Here is a 22,375-nt window from a genome sequence, read left to right on the forward strand (position 1 = left end):
GGCTATTTGTGTTGTTTCCATTTGGGTATTGTTATAAATGATGCAGTGATGAACACTTTTGGATAAGTCTTGTGCTGGACATAAGCCTTCTTGTCTGGTAGCTGTATACCTAGGAACGGAATGTTGCGTCACAAAGATACGTTGGTTTCATTTTTTGTAGAAAAGTATCTTAAGTGCTGCCAACTTTATTCCAAGGTGACTGTATCAATTTGCTCTTCAGCCAGCAGAGTGAGGGGGTTGAAGTGGCTCCCCCTTGATTAGATTGACTTTTTAATTGATTTCTATGAGTTTTTAATCAATTACAGATAGGAGTTCTTTGTTAGAAATATGACTTGCAGATATTTTCTCTCAATTAGTGGCTTGTCCTTTTTTATCTTCTTCATGGTATCTCTTAAACAGAAATTATTAATGCTTAAAAGTTCCATTTATCAATCTTTTCTTGTATGGTTGGGACATTTTGCTTCTTGTGTTGTTTAAGAATCCTTTGCCTGTCCCAAAGTTATGAAGCTATTCTGTTTTCTTCTAGCTGATTGTTGCTTTAGATTTCATATATATGTCAAATGTAAAATCTCTGATTTTGTAAGTTATGAAGTGAGATTAATTTTCCCCAATATGGGTGCCAGAGACTCTACTCTGGCCTCAAATTGGAAGTTCAAGATCCTAAGTGTATGTGCACATGTGTGTGTATATACATGTGTGTGCACATGTATGCATGTGTGTGTACCCATGCATGTTGGGTGCATGTGTGTGTGTTAGTCATGCCACCCAGTCTTCATGAAAACCATGTTTGTCACTGTCATCAATGCAACTACCCCACTGGATCACCACAAATTTTGCCCTCCACAGACATCCATCTGTGCATTCATTAGGGGGATATGCAGGCCAGACACTGTGCCTCATACCTGTAATCTCAATGGTTCAGGAGGCCGAGGCGGAAGGATCACTTAAACCCAGGAGTTCAAGACCAGCCTGGACAACATAGCAAGGCCCTGTCTCTACAAAAAAAAAAAATTTTTTTTAATTAGCTGGGTATGGTGGCATGTGCCTGTAGTCCCAGCTACTGGCTGGGCTGAAGAGGGAGGATCATTGAGCCCAAGAGATCAAGGCTGCAGTGAACTATAATGGCACCACTGCACTCCAGAGCAAGACACTGTCTCAAAAAAAAAAAAATAAAAGATAGAAGCAACTTAGGCCCAGATTCCCAGCTCTATATACTATGACCTAGGAACATTTTAGGTAAAAATACAGTATCAGTTTTGGACCTGACAAGAAATGTAATTCCACTCAGGTGTCTCATCTGGAGAACCTTTAAGGAGACTATTTGTGGAGGGGTGGGCATGGGTAATGGAACCATCAGCAATACTATAATTTAGCATTGAAAGTAAGTCAATTAAAATATCCAGAGAGCAGCAACAGAAGAAAAATGGTACAGTCCCTTTGCTTAAAGGAGTAAGATAGACAGATACACGGATTGATGATTGACAAATAGATGATTGATAGATAAATAGATGGTAGATATGACAGATGATAAATAATAGGTGATAGAAGATAGATTAATAGATAGATGATAGATAGATCGATGATAGGTAGATAGACAGACAGACGGATTTCATTGAGTAAGGATGCACTTTGTTCTATTAAACAGAGCAAAGCCCTTCCAATCCAGCTTCAACACCAAGCCCGAATGCCTGAATTGCTCTGATCTTTCCCTCCTATCTGTAATGGTAATGCCTGGCACGTGAACAGACGGTCGTGTGTGTATCTTAGAAGTCAAACACAACACAGCTTTCATCTGCACGTGGGTTTCTTCCTTCCTTGGGGCCTATGAAATACTTGGTGGTTTCCTACAAGAAAACGTGGAGGTGTGGTCATCCTTCCAGTAACGCCAACTTTATTGGTAAATGTGTTTGTTGCTTTGTTCTCTTGCTGTACCCACAGTGACTTACTTTCAATGCTAAATTATAGTATTGCTGAAGGCATTTCAAACTGCAATACAGATCACCGGTGACTCCAGAATTCAACTGAGGCCAGCAGAAGCAGCCAAATGGTAGACCACTGACTGTGTGGCATGAGTGTCCTCTGGTGGACAGTGCTTGTAAGACATGCCAGTTAGAAGACTGTCTCAGCCCCTGAGGTGTTAAAGTGGGAAATGAGTGTAACTTAGGATGTCAGTGGAATGTGGCACGTTGAACCTCAGTGAGGTTATCAGCAGAGTTTCACTGCGATAAGAAAAGCCCTGACTACATACGTTTTTGAGGAAATATTTATGAATTTTTTTTTACTTAAAGCAGCCCATATGCATTCTGTCTCAGCTCTGGAGGCTGGAGGGAGGATCCCTCCTTGCTTCCCGCAGCTCCTGGAGGTTCCTGGCAGCCCCCTCCCCCCGTATAGTCCAGTCTCTCCTCTGTCCTCACGTGACTCTCCTTATGCACCGTGAGGTCCTCTCCTCCTCCTGCAAGGACACCAGTCACTGATGTGGGACCCAGCCTCACCCTGTCTGAGCTCATCTTCTTTCTAGATTCAAGGGGCACATGTGCAGGTTTGTTAGCTGAGTGCATTACGCGATGCTGGTCTGTTGAGCCCACGCCCCATGTGGCAAGCGTGGTACCCGACGGTGGTTTTTCAACCCTCATCTCTCTTCCCCTCCCCCCTTAGAAGTCCCCAGTGTCTGTTGTTCCCATCCTTATGCCTAGTGGGCCCAGTGTTTGGCTCCTACTTAGGAGTGGGAATACACAGTATTCACTTTTCTGTTTCTGTGATAGTTCACTTAGAAAGGATGACCCCCAGTTGCATCCATGTGGCTGCAAAGGACATGGCTCCATTCTTTTTTATGGCTGGTGTGTGTGTACTGCACTTTCTTTATCCAGTCCACCACTGATGAGCACCTGGGTTGGTTCCATGTTCTTTTGTGAATAGTGCTGCGATCAACATATGAGTGCAGGTGTCTTTTTGGTAGAATGATTTATGCTTCTTTGGGTAGACGCCCAGTAGTGCCATTTCTAGGTTGAATCTATTTTTAGTTCTTGGAGAAATCTCCATACTGTTCTTTACAGCAGCTGACCTGGTTGACATTTTCACCAACAGCATGTGGGTATCCCTTTTCTCCCAACCTCGCCAGCATGTATTTTTTTTACTTTTTAATAATGGCCTATCCGACTGGTGCAAGGTGGTATCTCACTGTGGTTTTGATTTGTGTTTCTCTGATGATTAGTGAAGTTGAGAATTTTTTCAAGTTTGCTGCTGCCTGGATGTCTTCCTTTGAGAAGTGTCTGTTCACGCCCTTTGTCTGCCTTTGAACAGAGTTATTTTTTCATCTCTTTGGTTCATTTGAGTTCCTTATAGATTCTGGATATGAGGCCTTTGTTGAGTACATAGTTTGAAAATACTTTCTTCCATTCTATGGGCTATTTCTTTACTCTGTCGATGGCTTCTTTTGCTGAGTAGAAGTTTTTGAACTTGATAAGACTCCACTTGTCAAATGTTAGTTTTTGCTGCGTTTTTCTTTGAGGGCGTGGCCATGCTTTCACTGCTGAGGTGAGGACCAGGACGTGTGTCCTAGGCTTTCTTCTGGGGTTTTCCTGGCTTGGGGTCTTCCTTGAGTTAAGATTTGCCTGGGGTGATGGGCAGGGCCCCAACTTCACCCACCTGCATGTGGCCAACCTGTTCTACCAGCACATGTTGTATAGGGCATCCTTTCCCTAGGATGTCCTGACCTATAGGGGGCAGGGGTGGAGGTAGTAGTGCTGGCAGGGTGCCTTGGGGTATCCTCCCTCCTCAGTCCTTCCTGCTCCGCGTGTAGGGGGTGGAGGCAGGAGCAACAGAGGCAGTGACCCGGTCAGCACACCACCTAAGTGACCAGACAGGGGCAGGGCTGTCCCTGTGACAGACGCTACAACTATGGATGTGGATGGCTGGGCTCTTGCAGGCACAGCAGAATGTGTGGCACAGAAGGTGACAGGATTAGGTCAGAGTCCAGAACTTGGAGGCCCTGAGGTCTTATGAGGACTTTGACTTTGACACAGAGAGGTTGGAGCTGTGAAGAGTTTGGATGATGGGAGTGGATGGAGTGACTGGCATGTTTAAAGTGTCTTGATTGCTCTTTTGAGAATGATCTGAAGGGGGCTGAGGGCAGTCACAGAGACAAATTAGGAGGCACAAGGAAGAGGGTGGTGACTTGTATAGGGAGACGCAGGTGACAGAGGCAGGAAGTAGTTGGTTCTGCATGTATCTGGAATATATATATATTCTCTCACATATATATGTATGTGAGAACTGGGCACAGCAGCAAATTGGGAGGCTGAGGTGAGAGGATTATTTGAGTCCAGGAGTTCGAGAGCAGCCTGGGCAACAGAATGAGACCCCATCATTATAAAAAATAGAAAAAGTAGCCAGACATGTATGCACTTGGGAGGCTGAGGTGGGAGGATCACCTGAGCTCTGGAGGTGAAAGCTGCAGTGAACTATGATCATGCCACTGCACTTCAAACTGGGCAAGAGAGTGAGATTCAGACTCAAAAAGCAAATTAAAAAGTCCCATCTTGACCGCTCTTTTGAGAATGCTCTGAAGGGGCTGAGGTCAGAGTCATGGAAACCAATTAGGAGGCACAAAGGAGAGGGTGGTGACTTCTACAGAGAGATGTGGACGGCAGAGGTGGGAAGTGGTTGGTTCTGCTTGTATCTTGGGTCTGGAGTCTATAGGAGCTGCTGATGGGTTAGATTAGGTTGTGACAGAAAGAGGAACTGCGAGGGGCACCAAGGAATGGGGCAAAGAGGCCTCCTTGGGTGCCAGAGGCTTGTGTGGAGATTGCATTCGGGTCTGCATGGAGTCAGTCTGAGAGGCCCGGCCTTGGCTTGAAGCTGTAGGTAGGAGGCTGGACATGGAAGTCTAGACCTGAAGTCCCTGAAGGAAGAGAACTCAGTGCCAGATTCAGATTTGGAGATCATCCATACAATGGTGGACTTAAAATCCTAAAACTAGGTGAGTTCTCCAATGACAGTGAGAGAAGCATCCTAAGAACCGAGGCCTGAGCACTCAGCGGCAGGGTCGGGGTGAGAGAAGGAGCGGGGGTGAGGAGGCTGGACTAACCAGGTGGGCATGAGGGTAAGGATGGGAGAATGAGCAGGAGAGCCAGAGCTTAACTGGGTGGGCAGGGGAGATGGGGGAGGGAGGATGAGGAGGAGGCCTGGGCTACGGGTATGTGTGTGGGGGGGGGTTGTGTGAAGGAGGAGGGATGAGGAGGAGGTCGGGGTGACTGAGAGGGTCAGGGCTGGAGAAGCTTGATTTGCGGGTGTCAGAGAGAGAGGCCCTTCCAGCAGAGCCAACCCTGCTCCTGCTGGGTCCTACCCTGAGCTCCTCCCTCTGCCCTGTAGTCCTGCTTCTGGGAACTGGTTCAGTTGGTGGGGCCCCACAGCCCAGAAGAGACTCCCAAGGCACCCAGCACAAGGGAGTGTGTTCTCTGCATTCAGGGCTCTCCCACCCCCCTACTTCCACCCCTCGGTTCAAATGAAGAGGCATTTGCAAGGGTTGGGGCTTCAAGTTTTTTGGTTGTATCACGTCACTATTGAGAGCCTCCTGTGTGTTTTTTGACAGGATTGAGAAGATACAACATGGTGGGAAGTGTGATTGACAGCATTTTCACACTGTACTATGATCACCTGGGCTTCATGCACAAGATCACTCCAGACCACTCTGAAGCCAGTGGGTCCCCTGCAGCCTTTGGGAAATACAGGAACCTTTTTGGGCAGGTCAGTGACATCGTGCATTGAAACTGTTTATTTCACGAATAGATGCCAGCTTGAATATATAGAATAATGGGAAAACAGGAAGGCATTTTCCTTAGGACAAACTCTTATTAATGTACTTTGCTCTATTTTTTAATTTTGAGTCAAGGTCTCACTTGGGCTGGAGTGCAGTAGAATGATCATGACTTACCACAGTATTGACTTCTTGGGCTCAGGTGATCCTCCCTCTTCAGCCTCCTCAGTAGCTGGGACTACAGGTATGTGCCACATGCCCAGCTAATTTCTTTTATTTTTTGTAGCGTCGCAGTCCCACTATGTTGCCCAGGCTGGTTTTGAACTCCTGGGCTCAAGCAATCCTTCCACTTCGGCCTCCCAAAGTGCTGGTATTACAGGCATGAGCCACCACACCCGGCCACTTTGCTCTATTTAACTACAGGAAACACCTCTCCAAGCCACAGAATATCTCCAAAACTTTCACCTCCCACCAGGGTTGAAAGCTTTGACTCCACCGAGGATGTCTTGATGTAGACACTTCAGGGAGGAGCACCCTGACACTGAGATGGATCTGTCACCCCCCAACCCCAGGTCCGGGGGACTGGTTCTCTGCTTCTCCAGCTTGGCCCTGGAGAAACATGAGTCTGGTTGACTTTCCTCATCTCTCAATTTCCCTTTCTCAAATGCCAGCATAGAAAGGAATTCTCCCCTTCACAGATGACACCAGATGCCAGTTTTTATAAATATGTGAAAGTCTATACACCCAAGAGCTCATTGTGGGACACACAGTCATGAAAACGCACTCTCACAAGCTCTCAGCAAATAATTCAGCACTTTTGAGCAGGGTTTAATCAAACCTGCCCTTTGGCTTAAGGGAAACAACAAAGGTTGATTCTAGTTTTAAAAGATCATTCCATTTTCTATGATGACTCAGGGGAAAAAAAATAAAATAAAAGATTATTCCAATTGCCAGGCCAAGACCGCAGTTGAGAGGAGGAGTTTTAGCTTTCTCTGAGATCTGCATCCGGAGTGAGGGCGAGACTTCCACAGGAGAGTGAGAGGCCACCACAGGACCCTGGGGACTTGCTCAAGTCTGGAGTGAGGATTCTGCACAGATACAAAGTGATTTATGTAAGCAGGAGGGTGGAACTAACCAAAGAGCAGCTAAGCTACCTCAATTTCTACAAACTTCGCAATTTGTAGACAGTGATTTAATTCCCTTATATGAAAGTTTAGATTATTAAAATAAACTCGGCAGGTATTTCCATACTCAAGACAAGCTTGAGGAACCCACACTCAACAATGCTCTCTCCAACAAGCTGTGCATGCGTCTTCTCTGATAAAAAAAAATAATTACTAGGTTGAGTGCTGTGGTTCATTCCTGTAATCTTAGCACTTTGGGAGGCTGAAGTGGGAGGATCCCTTGAGCCCAGGAGTTCGAGACCAGCCTGGGCAACACAGTGAGACCTGGTCTCTACAAAAAAATTTTAAAAATTAACTGGATGATGGCACACAACTGTAGTCCCAGCTACTTGGGAGGCTGAGGTGGGATGATCACTTGAGTCCAGGAGGTAGAGGCTGCAGTGAGCCCTGATTGTGCCACTGCACTCCAGCCTGGACAACAGAGTAAGACCCCAACTTAAACATCAATAATAACAATCACTAGCTCCTGCTGCACTGTTGTGAGCTGTTAACTTTTGTAACAACTATTTATCCCCATTTTACTTGTGAGTAAAGTGAGGCAAAGGCTAAAAGGTGTAGCCCAAATTTTACAACTAGGTAGTTCCTAAAACCAGACATCTATCCCAGGTACTGGCTGTGGGGCATGTGCTGTCACCCACCCTGCCCTGACACCCTTCCTGACCTGTCACCCACCCTGTCTTGTCACCCTCCCTGCCCTGTTCCTATCCTGTCCGTTCCCACCCCACCCTGTCACCCACCCTGGTCTTTTCACCACTCCCTGGACTTGCACCTACATTGCACAGTGCTACTGCTGTCTCAGGCAGAATGTCATACAGAATTATAAATAATTTCTAGCCTTAGTACTGTTCAGGAATCCTCAAGCTATTTGTTCAGTCCCACATTTGTTTCCCTTGACTTTGTTTCCCCTTTTCCCTTCTCATCAGGTTCCCCCAATTCAGAGACTAGAGGAAAACCTTGCTGGGGGATGTCCTGGAGGCCCCAGCTCGTGGGTCCCACCAGTGCACACTGTTCACCACCCACTCCCTCTGATGGCAACACAGGCAGCTCTAACATCCTTTTGGGCTGGTCCCACCTCTCTTCTCACCCTTAGGAGTCCCAGAGCTGGACAGGCTCAGGACTGGAGATGGGTGTTTTGAAAAGAAAGACCCGCGATCAGAAATCCAAATCACAAGTGCCCCAGCTGACAGTAGGGGAGCCTGTGGGAGGTGAGGAAGACCCATACCACCCTGGGTATCGGGGTCTCTAGTATGTGATGGGGTGACAGCTCTCCAGGGAGGAGGGGGCCTTATGGAGCTTTTCTAACAAAACTCCAGCGAGAACCCAATTCTAAAGTCTGCATCTCGGGGCTCCATACACTCACACACACACACACACACACACACACACACACACACAGTGAGTGTCTGCATACCCAGGTGCTGCAGCCGTCCGCACTATGTCATAGACATCAGAGTTTCTTTCCTTCCCACAGAAAAATATATATTCCCTTGCACACACATGTTCAAACAGGACTCGTTGAAGTATTTCTCCAGGAGGTCAAGGCTGCAGTGAGCCATGATCAGGCCACTGCATTCACCCTGGGCTTTTTGCCTCTCCCTGAACTTGTACTCACATTTCACAGGGCACTCCTGCTGTCTCAGGCTGTGTGTCATACAGAATTGTAAATAACTTATAGCCTGAGTACTTTTCAGGAATTCTCAAGCTTGAGGAAGACAGTGTTGTTTTGACATGAGCTGGAGGTAAGTCTGTGACCTGAATTTTGTCATCGTCAAAACAGTTGTCTAAATACAGCATTTTCCTGTCTCCACTCCAGCCTCCCGACATGGGCTTTGAGACAGCGCTCGCCCCCCAGTACATCTCCGCACACGAGATGATCTTCTTTGCGTACGTCCCCGAGAACGAGCCCCGGGACACTGTCTACACCAAGAAGTTCAAGAACATACACTATGGAAAAGTGATCCACTCCGGGTACTCAGCTTCACCTCATGATTGTTTTCATAGCACATTGGTGTCTAGAGTCTAAATGTCTGAGCCTCCTTTGAGTACTTTCCTTGGTCAAATAGATTAAGCCTTTTGTGAGCCCCACAAAGCCAAGCACATACATAGGTGGCTTTGAGCTGTCTTGCGTCATGCCCCCATCTTAGAGGCCTGGTGCCATTTGCACCAGCACCCTCAGGCTGGGCCACAGAAACAGGTGTTCCTTGTCATGAGAAGCAGACGTGTTCTGGGCTATCTTGGGACACTGCAAGTCCACTCCCATGACAGTTCCTTTCTGTCCTAGAGACCAACCCTGCTAGCTAGTGGAGGCTGCCTCTCATGAAATGACATGGCAGGGTCCAGGCAGTCCTCAGGAATACTTACTCTCAAGGTATCAGGAGAAGCCAGTGGCCCTGGGAGCTGCTGTTAAGGCCTAGGAGCTCTTTTCTAAGACAATGCGAATTCTACAACCCCCCAAATCCAGCAACCAGAAAAGAAACTATTTCAGAGTAACAGAATCCCACTGCTGTGGTATGAATGTTCATGTTCCCCCAAAATTCACATGGGAATTCGTACTCCTGAGAGGGTACCATTAGGAGGGGAGCCTTGGGGAGACATTCAGTCATGAGGGCTCTGCCTGCATCAATGGGATGACTGCGCTTATGAAAGAGACCCCAGAAAGCCAGCTAGGCCCTCCCACCACAGAAGGACATGTGTAGAAGACTCCCCTGTGAACCAGACAGTGAGCCCTCACCAGACACCAAACCACACAATGTTTGTCCTTTGGGGATTGGTGCATTTCACTTAGCATAATGTCTGCAAGCGTTATCCCTATTATAGCTTGTGACAGCATTTCCTTCCTGTTTGAGGCTGAGTAATATTCCATTAATTGTATCTGCATAATTTCACATTTTGTTTATCCATCCATCAGCTGATGGATGCATCCACCTTTCAGATATTACAAATAATATTTCTATGGACATGAGTATACAAATACCTGTTGGAGTCACTGCTTTCAATTCTTTTTGAGTATATCCCCCAAAGTGGAATTGCTGGGTACCACCATGCCTGGCTATTTTTAAAATTTTTTTTTGGAGAGATGAGGTCTTGCTATGCTGCACAGACTGTTCTTGAACTCCCAGGCTCGAGCAATCCTCCTGACTCAACCTCCCAACACACTGGGATTATAGACGTGAGCCACCATGCCTGGCTTTGTTTGTAAAATATGTGTTCATAAAATGGCTCACATAAGTCATTGTTTTATCCAAATTGCTTAATGGTTTGTTTCTTTGTAGGAAAACTGGAAAAGCTTACATAAGAAAGATACTGCAGCATGAGACCCTTCCAGGATTTCTGTCCTCAGTCATTGCAGAAATGATAGATCCTTTCGGAATAGAGGAAACAAATGAAAGCGCCTGCCTGTCCAGCTCTCTTTCTGTCAATCATGCTGGAAACTCCTCCTATAAACTCACTCTCGACTTACATGGTGAGTATGATAGTACAGCACATCTCCGATGGCCAGGAAAATGATCTTCTGAGAAGACTACGCTCATTTATAGAGCAACAGGTTTCAGTTGTTAGTTCAGCTGGCAGCCTGCTGGACATTGTACGTACTCTGGTTTCTGGGGGATCGATTTGTTTCTCATATAATAAAGCCTACCTGTGACTTCACTGGCATCTCATCAGTAGTCATGCCTGTCAGTTGTTTCTGTAAGGTTATTTTGTCTTAAACAGCAATCCAATCAGAAAATAGGACATCTGTGCAGACTTTGTCCTGCCTTAGTAAACTAATTCTGAATCACCATTGTGGAGGATATTTCTATTTGAAAGGATTGTCTGATACATCCATAGCAAACGTTAGTGTTGTTTGTTCTAAGGGTTTGGATTTTACTCTGAGCAGAAAGTGGCATGATCAGGTTTCTGCTTTGACAAGAGCTTCATCTGCTGTGATGAGAGCGGATGGGGCAGGCGGTTGGGGGGGCGAGGAGGAAGCAGAGACGTCGGCCAGCCGGCTGCTGCAGCAGTCAGGGCTGCCCAGCCCATGAAGCATGCAGTGCTGCTGCTCATCCAAGAGGAGGAATAAGGGGGAGTTCAGAAGTCCAAGTCTGGAGTTCAGGAAGAGATCTGGACTGGAGATGCCGATGTGAGCATCGCCAACATCTGTAGGGTGGTCAATGAGACCAAATGAGAGCCCTGAAGGTGATGGAGCCATAGGAAGGCCAACCCCAAGACTTCAGCAAACAGAGGAGACACAGTGAGGGAGTCAGTGGCCTGGGCAGAAAAGAGTCCCAAGAGAATGTCTCTAGGTGAATGAGGAAGGTGTAGCAGGAAGCAGGGAGCAGTGTGGACAATCATCTGTTTGGAACGGGTTCAAGAAATGATGAGCAGAGAGGATTTGAAGACAGCGAGTAAGGGTACCTCTTTCAGGGAGTTTCTCCATGAAAGAGAGGGAAGGAATCATGTGTCTGTTGGAGAAATATTGGAAGGGATCTTGTGGGTCTGTTGGAAATGCGAGAAGTCAGAGTGAGTGTGTGTGTGTGTGTGTGTGTGTGTGTGTGTGTGTGTGAGAGAGAGAGAGAGAGAGAGAGAGAGAGAGAGAGAGAGAGAGAGAGAGATTAAGGGCCTTGGCAGGCTCTTTCCTGATGGATTTGATCTTTTCATTCTTGTAGTGAGAAGAGTGTTGTTGATGTGTTTCATGATATTGATGTGCTTCACGACCTATCAACAGTGTTGAAGGGATGACTTCCCTCTCCTTGAAACAGACTCCTCTTGGCATCATTGACATCCTCTGAAGGGCTTCCTCAACCCTTCCCTCTTCATCTCTTGAAAGGATCTTTTTCGCTTCCCATTCCCTAAGTGATGGTGTTCCTCAAGGTCTTGCCTAGAGCCTCTGTTCTCTGTTCTCAATCTTCCTGTTGTCCTTGAATAATCAATTATTCATTCATTCAGTGAATATTTCTTGAGCACCTTCTGTGTACCAGGCACACCTGCAGGCCCTGGGAAAGCACTGGCTATATTATCTTTCTTTTGTAGAATCACAATAAATATTTCAGCTCACTAAAATGTGTAGCAATTCTATAGAAAAGAAACCACTTTTCCTTTTTTGCTTGTTTTTTGTTTGTTTGTTTGTTTTTTAGGAGTCAGAGTCTTACTCTGTCACCCAGGCTGGAGTGCAGTGGCATACTCACAGCTTTCTGCCGCCTTGGCTTAGGTGGTCCTTTCACCTCTGCCTCCCCAGTAGCTGGGACTACAGGCATGTGCCACCACGCCCAGCTAATTTTTAAATTTTTGTAGAGACAAGGTCCTGCTATTATATGTTGCATTGCCTAGGCTGGTCTCAAACTTCTGGGCTCAGGTAATCCTCTTGCATCGGCCTCCCAGATTCTAGGATTGCAGGTATGAGTCACCATGCCTAGCCAGAAATCAACTTTCTTTAACTTAACCCTACTTATATATATATATTTTTTTCTGCTGAGAATTTTATCGAAAGGTTTTATGGTAAACATAAAAGTACAGGTGATGACATATTTGTGGTAAATTTCCCTTACAATCATTTTAATTATAGCCTGAAATTTGGAAAATGTGTTATCTGGTTAAGGTACTAGTTTAAAAACTCAAATAGTGTGTTTATTGGCTGTGTACACTGACATGCTTGGCAAACATTGGCTGTATTTTATGCCAGACCTTTTCTGTTTCACCTCCAGATCCTCAAGTCTTGTTTCAAGATACTGATTTGGAGAAGACTGTGGTGATTCCCGGTTACAGTAGCCTCCTGATCACAAGCATCTTAGATCCTAAGAATGCGCTGGCTCTTGCCACCATGCCCAAGATAGCCCCCAACAATGTGACCTTCCTGAAGGACTCTTGGTTCTTATACAACTTTGGGCAAAGGAATGGACGATCATGGAATATATATGCAAAACCATGTAATTATTGGTTTCAAAATGATGATTCACTCACCCTCAACACAGTGAAATACATCGATCTGGGAAACTCCCAGGTTTTAAAATTCAAGGTCATACCCAGTACAAAAGGCAAGTTTGTTTTCATTGGATGTTGTTTCTTTCTTGGAATGTGAAATATACTCTTTGATACTGGTTTTATCTTTGGTTTCCACAATTGCTGACATTCTACTAATAACAGTATTAGCTTCTAATTTTTGAGCACTTACTATGTGCCAGGTTCTATATTAAATGATTTTTATGCATTGTTTTATTTAATATTTATAACAACCCTAAAAATATAGATTATAGTCCTCATTTTACAAATAAGGAAAATGAGGTTAAGTTACCAGCCCAAGTTTACCCAGAATTTTTTTTTTGGATTTGGTATCTCACTCTGTCACCCAGGCTGGAGTGCAGTGGTATAATCATGGCTCACTGCAGCATTAGCCTCCTGGGCTCAGGCGATCCTCTCTCCTCAGCCTCCTGAGTAGCAGGGACTACAGGGGCATGCCACTACATCCACACAAGTTATAGATTTTTTTGTAGAGACAGAGTCTCAATATGTTGCCCAGGCTGGTCTCAGACTTCTGGGTTCAAGCAATCCTCTCTCTTCAGTCTCCCAAAGTGCTGGGATTACAGGCATGAGCCACTGCACACAGCCTATACAGAATTTTAGTTTAACTTATGTTTTTGTTTGGTTTTGTGAGTTCTTCTTGGAGTTAATTTTTAGCTTTATTTCACTGTGATCTGAGAAGGTGCTTGAAATGATTTTGAATTTTTTTTTATTGAGACTTGATTTGTGGCCTATCATATGATCTATGTTGGAGAATGCTCCATGTGTTGATGAGGAAAATGTACATTCTATAGTTTTAGAATGGAATAATCTGTAGAAGTCTGCTGGTTCCATTTCCTCTAGAGTCCTATTTAACTCCAATGTGTCCTTGTTGACTCTCTGCCTTGATGATCTGTCTATTGCTTTCAGTGGAGTGTTGAAGTCTCCCACAATTACTGTATTGATATCTATCTCTTCTTTTATGTCTAGTAGAATTTGGATTTTTTGTTTGTTTGTTTGTTTTAGATTGAAAATATAGTTTGTTTAGAAAGTAAATTAGAGAGAGAAATAGAGGAGGGGGACCAAAGCCAGGAAATGGCAGCCATAGCTCAAACAGCTATATGGGCATACCAGAGTTTAAAAAGCAATGGCCTAGAATTTGTTTTATGAAGCTGGGAGCTCTTGTGTTAGGTGCATATATATTTAAAATAATTATGTCTTCTCATTGGATTGATCCCTTAGTCATTATATAATAACCATCCTTGCCTTTTTTTTTACTGTTATTAATTTAAAGTCTGTTTTATCTGATATGAGAATGGCTACTCCTGCTCATTTTTGGTTTCCCTTTGTGTGGAATATTTTTCCCCACGCCTTTACCTTGAGTCTATAGGAGTCTTTATGAGTTAAGTAGGTTTCTTGAAGTCAGCAGATATCTGGGTTGTGTTTTTTAATCCATTCTGCCAGTCTATATCTTTTTAGAGGGTCATTGAGACCATTTATGTTCAGAGTTAATAATGATATGTAAGGTACTGTTCTATTCATCATACCGGTTGTTATTTGGTTGCTTTATTTATTTTCTCTATTGTATTAGCATTCCATAAGACCTGTGAACTTTATGATTTCCAGCATTTTTCTACTGGTGTATTTCAACCTTTTGTTCCAGTATTTAGGACTCCTTTGACTATTTTTTTATAGAGCTGGTCTAGTGGTGACAAACACCCTTAACATTTGCTGGTCTGCAAAGGACTTTATTTCTCCTTCACTTATGAAACTTAGTTTTGTGGTATACAAGATCCTTGGCTAACAGTTATTCTGGTTGAGGAGATTGAAGATGGGGCCCAACTCTCTTCTGGCCTGTAGGGTTTCTTCTGAGAAGTCTGCTGTTAGTCTGATAGGTTTACCTATGTAAGTTATTTGATGTTTTTGTTTCACTTCTCTTAAAATTCTTTCCTTCAGAGCTGGGCTCGGTGGCTCAGCCTGTAATCCCACGCCTTTGGGAGGCTGAGGTGAGTGGATTGCCTGAGCCCACAGGTTCGAGACCCGCCTGGGCAGCGAGACCTCATCTCTACAATAAATCAAAAAATCAGCCGGGCATGGTAGCGCATGCCTGTAATTCCAGCTACTTGGAAGGCTGAGGCAGAAGGATCACCGGAGCCCAACAGGTCAAGTCTGTGGTGGCCAGGAGCAGCTACTGCACTCGTCTGGACGACAGAGTGAGACTCCAACTCAAAAAAAAAAAACTCTTTCCTTCACATCAACTTTGCATAACTGACTGATTATATGCCTTGGGGTTGACTTTGTTGTAATGAATCTTCTTGGGGGTTCGTTGGGCTTCTTGTATATGAATGTTTAGATGTTTGACAAGGCCAAGGAAGTTTTCCGTCATTATTCTCTCAAATAGGTTTTCCAAACTTATTGTTTTCTCTTCTTCCTCAGGAACACCTGTGATTCTTAGATTTGGATGTTTTTTACATAATTCCAAATTTCTTGGAGACTTTGTTCTGTTCTCTTGATTCTTTTTTCTTTATTGTTGTCTGATTGGGTTAATTCAACAGCCTTGTCTTCAAGTTCTGAGGTACTTTCTTCAGCTAGTTCTAGGTTACTGTTAGAACTTTCCACCACATTTTGTACTTCCTAAATACTTCTTTTATTTCCAGAATTTTAGCTTTTTAAAAAAAAAAATGTCTATCTCTTTGGAAAATTTTTCATTCATGTTCTGAATAGTTTAATTTTAAATTTTTCTTTATGTTGGTTTTCAATTTTCTCCTGAAGTTAATTGATCAATTTTGTAATCAACCTTTTGAAGGTTCATTGCAGAAGAGTTGGTGTGGCCCTTCGGGGGTGTTGGAGAACTCATTTGGGTAGATGCTTTCTTCTTATTTGAGGTTGGCAGGGGGCTGATGTGGAAAATGTAGGTTTCCTTTGATTATATATTTCCTTGGTGTGGTGAGTCTCTTAAGTTGCCAGTTGTGGCAGCCCTGTGCTGTGTACCTGCACTGGTTCATGGCATCCTGAGTGGCCAGAGTGGCTTTGACAGTGTTAGCTAGTACCTAGGATCTGGTTTTCCCCAAAACTAAGGTATTGTATCCAGTGTGGAGGGTTGTACTGTTCATCTCTGGCCAGGAGGTGGCACTTATGGGAGAAAGTCAGTTACAATGGTGGCTGTAGGGTTTCTCCTTGGTGAGTGCTGCTCCAAGGAAGTGCTCAGTCGTCTTAGGTCAAGGGCAGGGCTCTGGGATTTTCCAAGTTCTCTGTCTTCTTTGAGCCTTCAGGGGGAGTGCAGAGGAAAGGGGCTGAGCCCCCTGCCCCCCAAGTGCTCTCTTGGCTACCCCAGTGAGATTAGGAAGGCGTCCCAGGCCACTGGCACTGGGGTAACACTGTTGTGTCCAGAATTTTAGTTTAGATTTTTTTGTCTTCTGAAATGATAACTCTATACTTACTTTGCTATTGTTATATTTATTTCAGGTAAAGTTAACCCTTGAACAACACTGGTTTGAACTCCATGGGTCTACTTATGTGCAGATTTTTTTCAACCAAATGAAAATACAGTATTCACAGGTTGTGAAACCCACATATACAAGGGTTCTGTAGGGCTGACCTGGGACTTGAGCATGTGCAGATTTGGGTATATGAAGGGGTCCTTGAACAAACTCCCATGTATACCAAGGGACAACTGTTTTTATTTTAAGCCAAAAAATGGCTTTTAAATAGAATTCTATTTTTTCCCCATTTTAATAGGTATTTATTACAGAAGTAACACAAATCATTAAAGATGCTGGAGAAATGGGACAGCGGAAAATTTTTTAAAAATTAATGAATAACTAAGCTAGAAAGAGAGAAAGGAAAGATGGAAAAGAAGTAGGGAGTATGGGAGAAAAGGAAAGAAGAGAAGAAAAACTCATCACCAGAAATGAAGAGGGAACTTGAAGCCACAGAAATTAGCTAATGTGTGCCTCCCTGAAGGATGTCAGACTCAGGTACAGGCCATGCAGGCGGGGGATTTATTTTAATGCCCAAATATTGAAAGTCAGACTCTGAGCTTTCCTAGTTTGGAAGTTGGAATTGAGACCATTACAGACAGCTGGGACCTCAAATCATGAAGAGAGGAAGAGGAAAACTCTATTCACCAGCCCAAAGAGGCAGTAAGAGGGATTGTCATCTCAGGGGACTCAGAGTGGAGCAAAGCGTTCTCCTATAAAACACTCCTACCCCAAGACTGTCCCATCAGTAACCACCTGCCAGATGTAGGCTGAGAAATGGAGACACCTGGGCCCTAGCATAAGCAAGCACCAGGGTTTCTGTAGGAATACTTTTGTAATTCAGGAATTCCATGGGAAAAAATCTATCTCTATTGAACAGGAATTGAGGAAAAGATGTTAAAGACATGTAAAAAAAAAAAAAAAATGACCCAACATAAAGGATAGTCATCAGGCACAGGAAACAGAAGAATTTAAACCCCAAGAACTTGAGGTAATAGGAGATCAGAAAGGCACTGTAAAATAAGCATGCATGAAACTCTTGGAGTGGGCCAGACCCAGTAGCTCATGCCTGTCATCCCAGCACTTCAGGCCAAGGCGGAAGGATTGCTTGAGCCCAGGGGTTCAAGACCAGCCTCGGCAACTTAGCAAGACCTCGTCTCCACAAAAAATAAAAATAACCAGGCATGGTGGCACGTACCTATAGTCCCAGCTACTCAGGAGGCTGAGGTGGAGGGATTGCCTGAGCCTAGGAGGTTGAGGCTGCAGTGAGCCATGATTGTGCCACTGTTTTCTAGCCCAGATGGCAGAGTGAGACTCCAACTCAAAAACAAACAACCTCTTAGAGGGAAAGAAGATATAATGAAAGGACAAAATGCTGTTTTTTAAAGGCTCACTTGAAAAACAGAACAAAGTACAACTTATATAAATGAAAATTACACACTTTGACAAAATGAAAACCATCTCTTTCTATTGCTCTTGGGGAATAAATATACTAAAAACTGTCCATCTGTTGGAAACCCCAGGAACATTTTCTGACTGGTTATCTGGCTGTCCACATTTCCTCCAAATAACTTAAGAGTTTAAATTTTATTTTTTAACTTTCCATTTAATTCTTGAAGCTGTCTACATTTTGTTGTGGTGTATTACGGATGGTTGCTAGTTGTTCCAACAGTATTACTGAATAATGTGTGTTTTCTTTATAATTTCAAAACATAGCTTTATCTTAGCATCCAGTTCACACATTATTTTGACCATTCCTGAATTTTTAAAATCCATGTCGTTGTAGTGCCTCTATATTCTGGCACCGATACCACAAAGTTCTGAAGATTTTAGCCTTACAACATACCACATCCATTGGTAAGAGCTCAATCCATTAAGCTTTTCAGTTTGACAGAAGCAAATGGCAATCAGCAAGTTGTCAGTTGCCTCTTTCTGAGAAAACCAACTTTGTGCTACTCCAGGGGTGCCCCTGGGCCTATGTTAGCGTCACCAGGGTGCTTGTTATGAATGCAGAATCCCAGGTCCATCCCCAGACCTGTTCAACCTGTGTTTGAACAAAATCCCCAGTTGTATGTTAAGAAGCACTGGCCTGCTCGCATGAGCTTAAGGGAAGCGGCTATAGACAGTCCTCACACAGTCCTTCACGAGTTCTCCTCTCTATCCTATTGATTGATTAGTAAAGATGGCAGTTAGACTATGCGGTGTTCCAAATCTCTTTTCCACTAAAGCTTTTAGTATGGCAAAGTTGCAAGCAGGTAGCCTTGAGGCAGAAGCGGTCCTGGTGACACATTTTGTCTGAAACACCTGCATTTCCCCTGGGCAGTGATGGACTGGAGGCCCTTCAAGTTAAGCATGGCCTCTTTAGTTTATTTAAGTCAGCCAGCTCTACAGCCAGGATCATCCAGGAGACCTTGATTACACTGGAGCCTGGCTGAGGGGTGAGGTGTGGAAGAGAGAAAACTGGGGAAAATATTTGTGAAGCTAAAAATGTCTAAGAATGATTACAGCTGACTGACTACATTGCTAACAGTATGTGCAGCTGACACAGCCTTCGTAATGGAGTCTGCTGAGGGTCTGAAATCCCAATTAATCAATCACCTTAAACTGAGTTTACAGCTCTCACTACATGATGTTGACCCTGACCCTCTTCCCACAGGTCTTCGAGTCATTGAAGCCCCGTTGCTGGAAGTGCTAGTTGGAAACCCTACCTTGCTAGATGTTAAGGCTCGGGGCACCTTTGATGATACAGACAGTTATCTAGTTACAATCTCTGTAGCCAGCGAATTCACACAACAAGTAAGATTTTTCTTTAATTACGAAAAAGTGTTAATTATAGAAAAAATTTAAATAACCACGATTAACATGTAATGAGCATCATTTTAACATCTCTGTTTATATCATAAATACACATATAAGTAGTAATGGCCGGGTGTCATGGCTCACCTCTAATCCCAGCACTTTGGAAAGCTGAGGAGGGAGGATCCCTTGAGCCCATGAGTTTGAGACCAGCTCGGGCAACATAGTGAGAGCCCAGTTCTATCAATAAAAAGTTTTTATAAAAAAAGCATATAGTTAGAAAGATGAATAGATTGAAGGAAAAGTGGTAATAATTTTATATAAATAGATTTATGTTCTGCATATTTTAAATAATTATATATATTTATCAAACTTAAAAGAAAAATTGAAATGAAGCTAAAGGAAATTATACATGTCAGACACATATATTTTCACCACAAAAATATAAAGTTGCCTTTGGGAGGCTGAGGTGAGTGGATTGCCTGAGCCTGTGGGTTCGAGACCCGCCTGGGCAGCGAGACCTCATCTCTACAATAAATCAAAAAATCAGCCGGGCATGGTGGCACATGCCTATAATTCCAGCTACTTGGAAGGCTGAGGCGGAAGGATCGCTGGAGCCCCAGCAGGTCGAGGCTGCGGTGGCCGGAAGAGGCCACTGCACTCCAGTCTGGGCGTCAGAGTGAAACTCCAACTCAAAAAAAAAAAAAAAAAAAGTAAAAAAAATAAAGTTACACTATATGGAATTGCCATTTTGTAGGCCAAAACAGTGGAATGTTAGCAGTATTATATAGTTCAATCTATAATTTTTGCAAATATTCCATTAAAGTTAAGGAAAAAGGGTAAAAAGGAATAATTAAGAGCATTTCCTTTTTTTTTTTAGTTGAATTCTTGTTATTGCTTTATATGTACATACAGGCTAATCACATTTCTTCCTTCAACTTTTTAAAACTAGGGAGTACTTTCAATAACAAGTAATTTATTACTTGAAATTAAGGTTCATTATTCATACTATGTTGTTTTTTAAAATATATATTAATTATAGAGTTGTGGTCACAAGTGAGGGTCTACTGCATAAGCAGGCTGCATACAGGTGAAATTTGGGCTTCTAGGTGTCCCTCACTCCTCTTAGTAGTGGACTAGGTACCCAGTGTGTTGTCACATGCCCGCACCTTCTCCCTCCCTTCCCTAGCAGTGCCCTGCAGCTACTGATCTCACCCTTGTGCTAATGTGACCAGTGATTAGGGCCCACTTATGAGTGAGAACGTGTACTATTCAGTTCCTTGTTTCAGTGATAGTTCACTTAGTATGATGGTCTCCATCTCTATCCAAGTTGCTATGAAAGTCACAATTTTGTTCTTTATGGCTGTGTAATACTCCATCATGTGTATGTACCACATTTTCTTTATCTGTCCACTTTTGATGGGCAGCAGGGTTGGTTCCATGTCTTTGCTATTGTGAATAGTGTGGCAATAAACATGTGTGTGCAGGTGTCTTTTTGGTAGAGTAATTTCTGTTCCTCTGGTTATGTCCCCAGGAGAAGGATTGCTGGGTCATATGGAAGATCAATTTTTAGTTCTAACAAAAATAAAACAAATCTTCATTGTAATCCACAAAAAATAAAATTCTAGTATTGTCAAAAAATAGAAAAAATATATACTTAGGAAGTACAGGTGCAGATTTCTCTTGTGCATGTATCATGTAATGGTGAAGCCTGGGCCTCAAGGTCACATCTCTAAATAGTGAACACTGTACCCACCGGGTGATTATCAGCCCTACCCCTGTCCCTTCCACCATTTGGAGTCCCCAGTGTCTACTGTTCCACTCTGTACGTCCACATATTCCCATCATTCAGCTCCTACTTATAGGTGAGAACATGCGACATTCTACTATCTGCTTCTGAGTTATTTCCATTTGTACTATTTTCCTAATAGGTACTTAGTATGATTTATTTATTGAAATTATAATATAAAGATGAGCTACTGCTGGACACTAAGTGGTGAAAATAACACAGATGCAGCTTACTAAACTCTCATCATCTAAGAAGCAAAAATATACCAGTTCCTCAGGGAAAAAAATTTTGAATAATACATTTAGAAGTCAGATTTTTTTTTTAACGTTGGACAATGACCAGGCTATGAAACCATCTTCAGCATTACTTTATTTAGTGCGTGAGAACCACACAAGATCTGGAGAGGACTAGATACAGATATGGAGTGTGTGCTTCTGTGGCATTTTTTTCTTTGTATTTTTTTCTTGTAAATTAACAGTTTATCATTATACACATTTATGGGGTACAAAGCAGTGAAAGATGAGAGTTAAGTTTTGACAAGGCTGTGAGTAAAGGGAGCCCTTGTACACTGTTGGTGAAAACGTAAATTAGCAGAGCCATTATGAAAATCTGTATGAAGTTTCCTTTAAAAATTATAAACAGAATTAATCATGTGATCCAGCAATCTCATGTCCAGGTATTTACCCCAAATATTTGAAGTTGGTTTGTCAAAGAGATGTCTGTACACCCATGTGTACTGCAGCACTATTCATAATAGCCAAGTTATAGAATCAACCCAAATGTCCATCAATGAATGAATAAAGCAAGCATTATACAGGTGTAGAATGTATGCAGTGGAATGTTACTTAACCTTAAAAAAGAAGGAAACAGGACTCCCCCAGCATGTGGCTGTTGGTCTCTTAGTTTCCTCTGATTGGCGGCAGCTGGCATACCATTTTCTTCCCTGCCATCGAGTTGCTGTAGAAGTTGGGTAACTTGCACCCTAGAATGTGCAACACTCTGAATTCCTCTGTTTGCGTTCTTGCGTCTTATTTAACTTGTGCAGTTAGCTGCCTGTGTTTCCATTAATAAAATAACTCTGATTAGATTCAATGTGTTTGACAAAAGTACATAAAAATACATCACTGGTAAAAGCTACAGAGTATAGGAATGAGGCAAAACTATCCTAACAGTGTCTACTACTATGTCACTGCAGTTACATGTATGTCTGTGTGTGTATTGTGTTTTTAGACTGGATCTCACTCTGTTGCCCAGGTTGGAGTACAGTGGCATAATCACAACTCACCACACCCTCCACCTCCTGGGTTCAAGTGATCCTCCCATCTCAGCCTCCCAAGTAGCTGGGAATACAGGCCTGCATCACCACACCCAGTTAATTTATTTTTACTTTTGTTTTTTG

The 22,375-nt window shown here is 43.4% G+C and overlaps 1 protein-coding gene across 1 annotated transcript in view; it reads left to right on the forward strand.

The window, feature by feature from the left end:
- The window catches only part of CATSPERB (cation channel sperm associated auxiliary subunit beta), a 93,954-nt gene that overhangs the window by 50,322 nt on the left and 21,257 nt on the right, over positions 1–22,375 (forward strand). Inside the window, exons 15-19 of the mRNA XM_021706411.1 lie at positions 5,591–5,745; positions 8,753–8,907; positions 10,212–10,402; positions 12,621–12,950; positions 19,048–19,187. Coding sequence (XP_021562086.1) covers positions 5,591–5,745; positions 8,753–8,907; positions 10,212–10,402; positions 12,621–12,950; positions 19,048–19,187 — 971 coding nt within the window. The remainder of the gene's footprint in view (positions 1–5,590; positions 5,746–8,752; positions 8,908–10,211; positions 10,403–12,620; positions 12,951–19,047; positions 19,188–22,375) is intronic.

The sequence above is a fragment of the Carlito syrichta genome, unplaced genomic scaffold, assembly GCF_000164805.1.
Source record: "Carlito syrichta isolate Samal-C Ts95f unplaced genomic scaffold, Tarsius_syrichta-2.0.1 Scaffold315561, whole genome shotgun sequence".
Taxonomy (NCBI): Eukaryota; Metazoa; Chordata; class Mammalia; order Primates; family Tarsiidae; genus Carlito; species Carlito syrichta.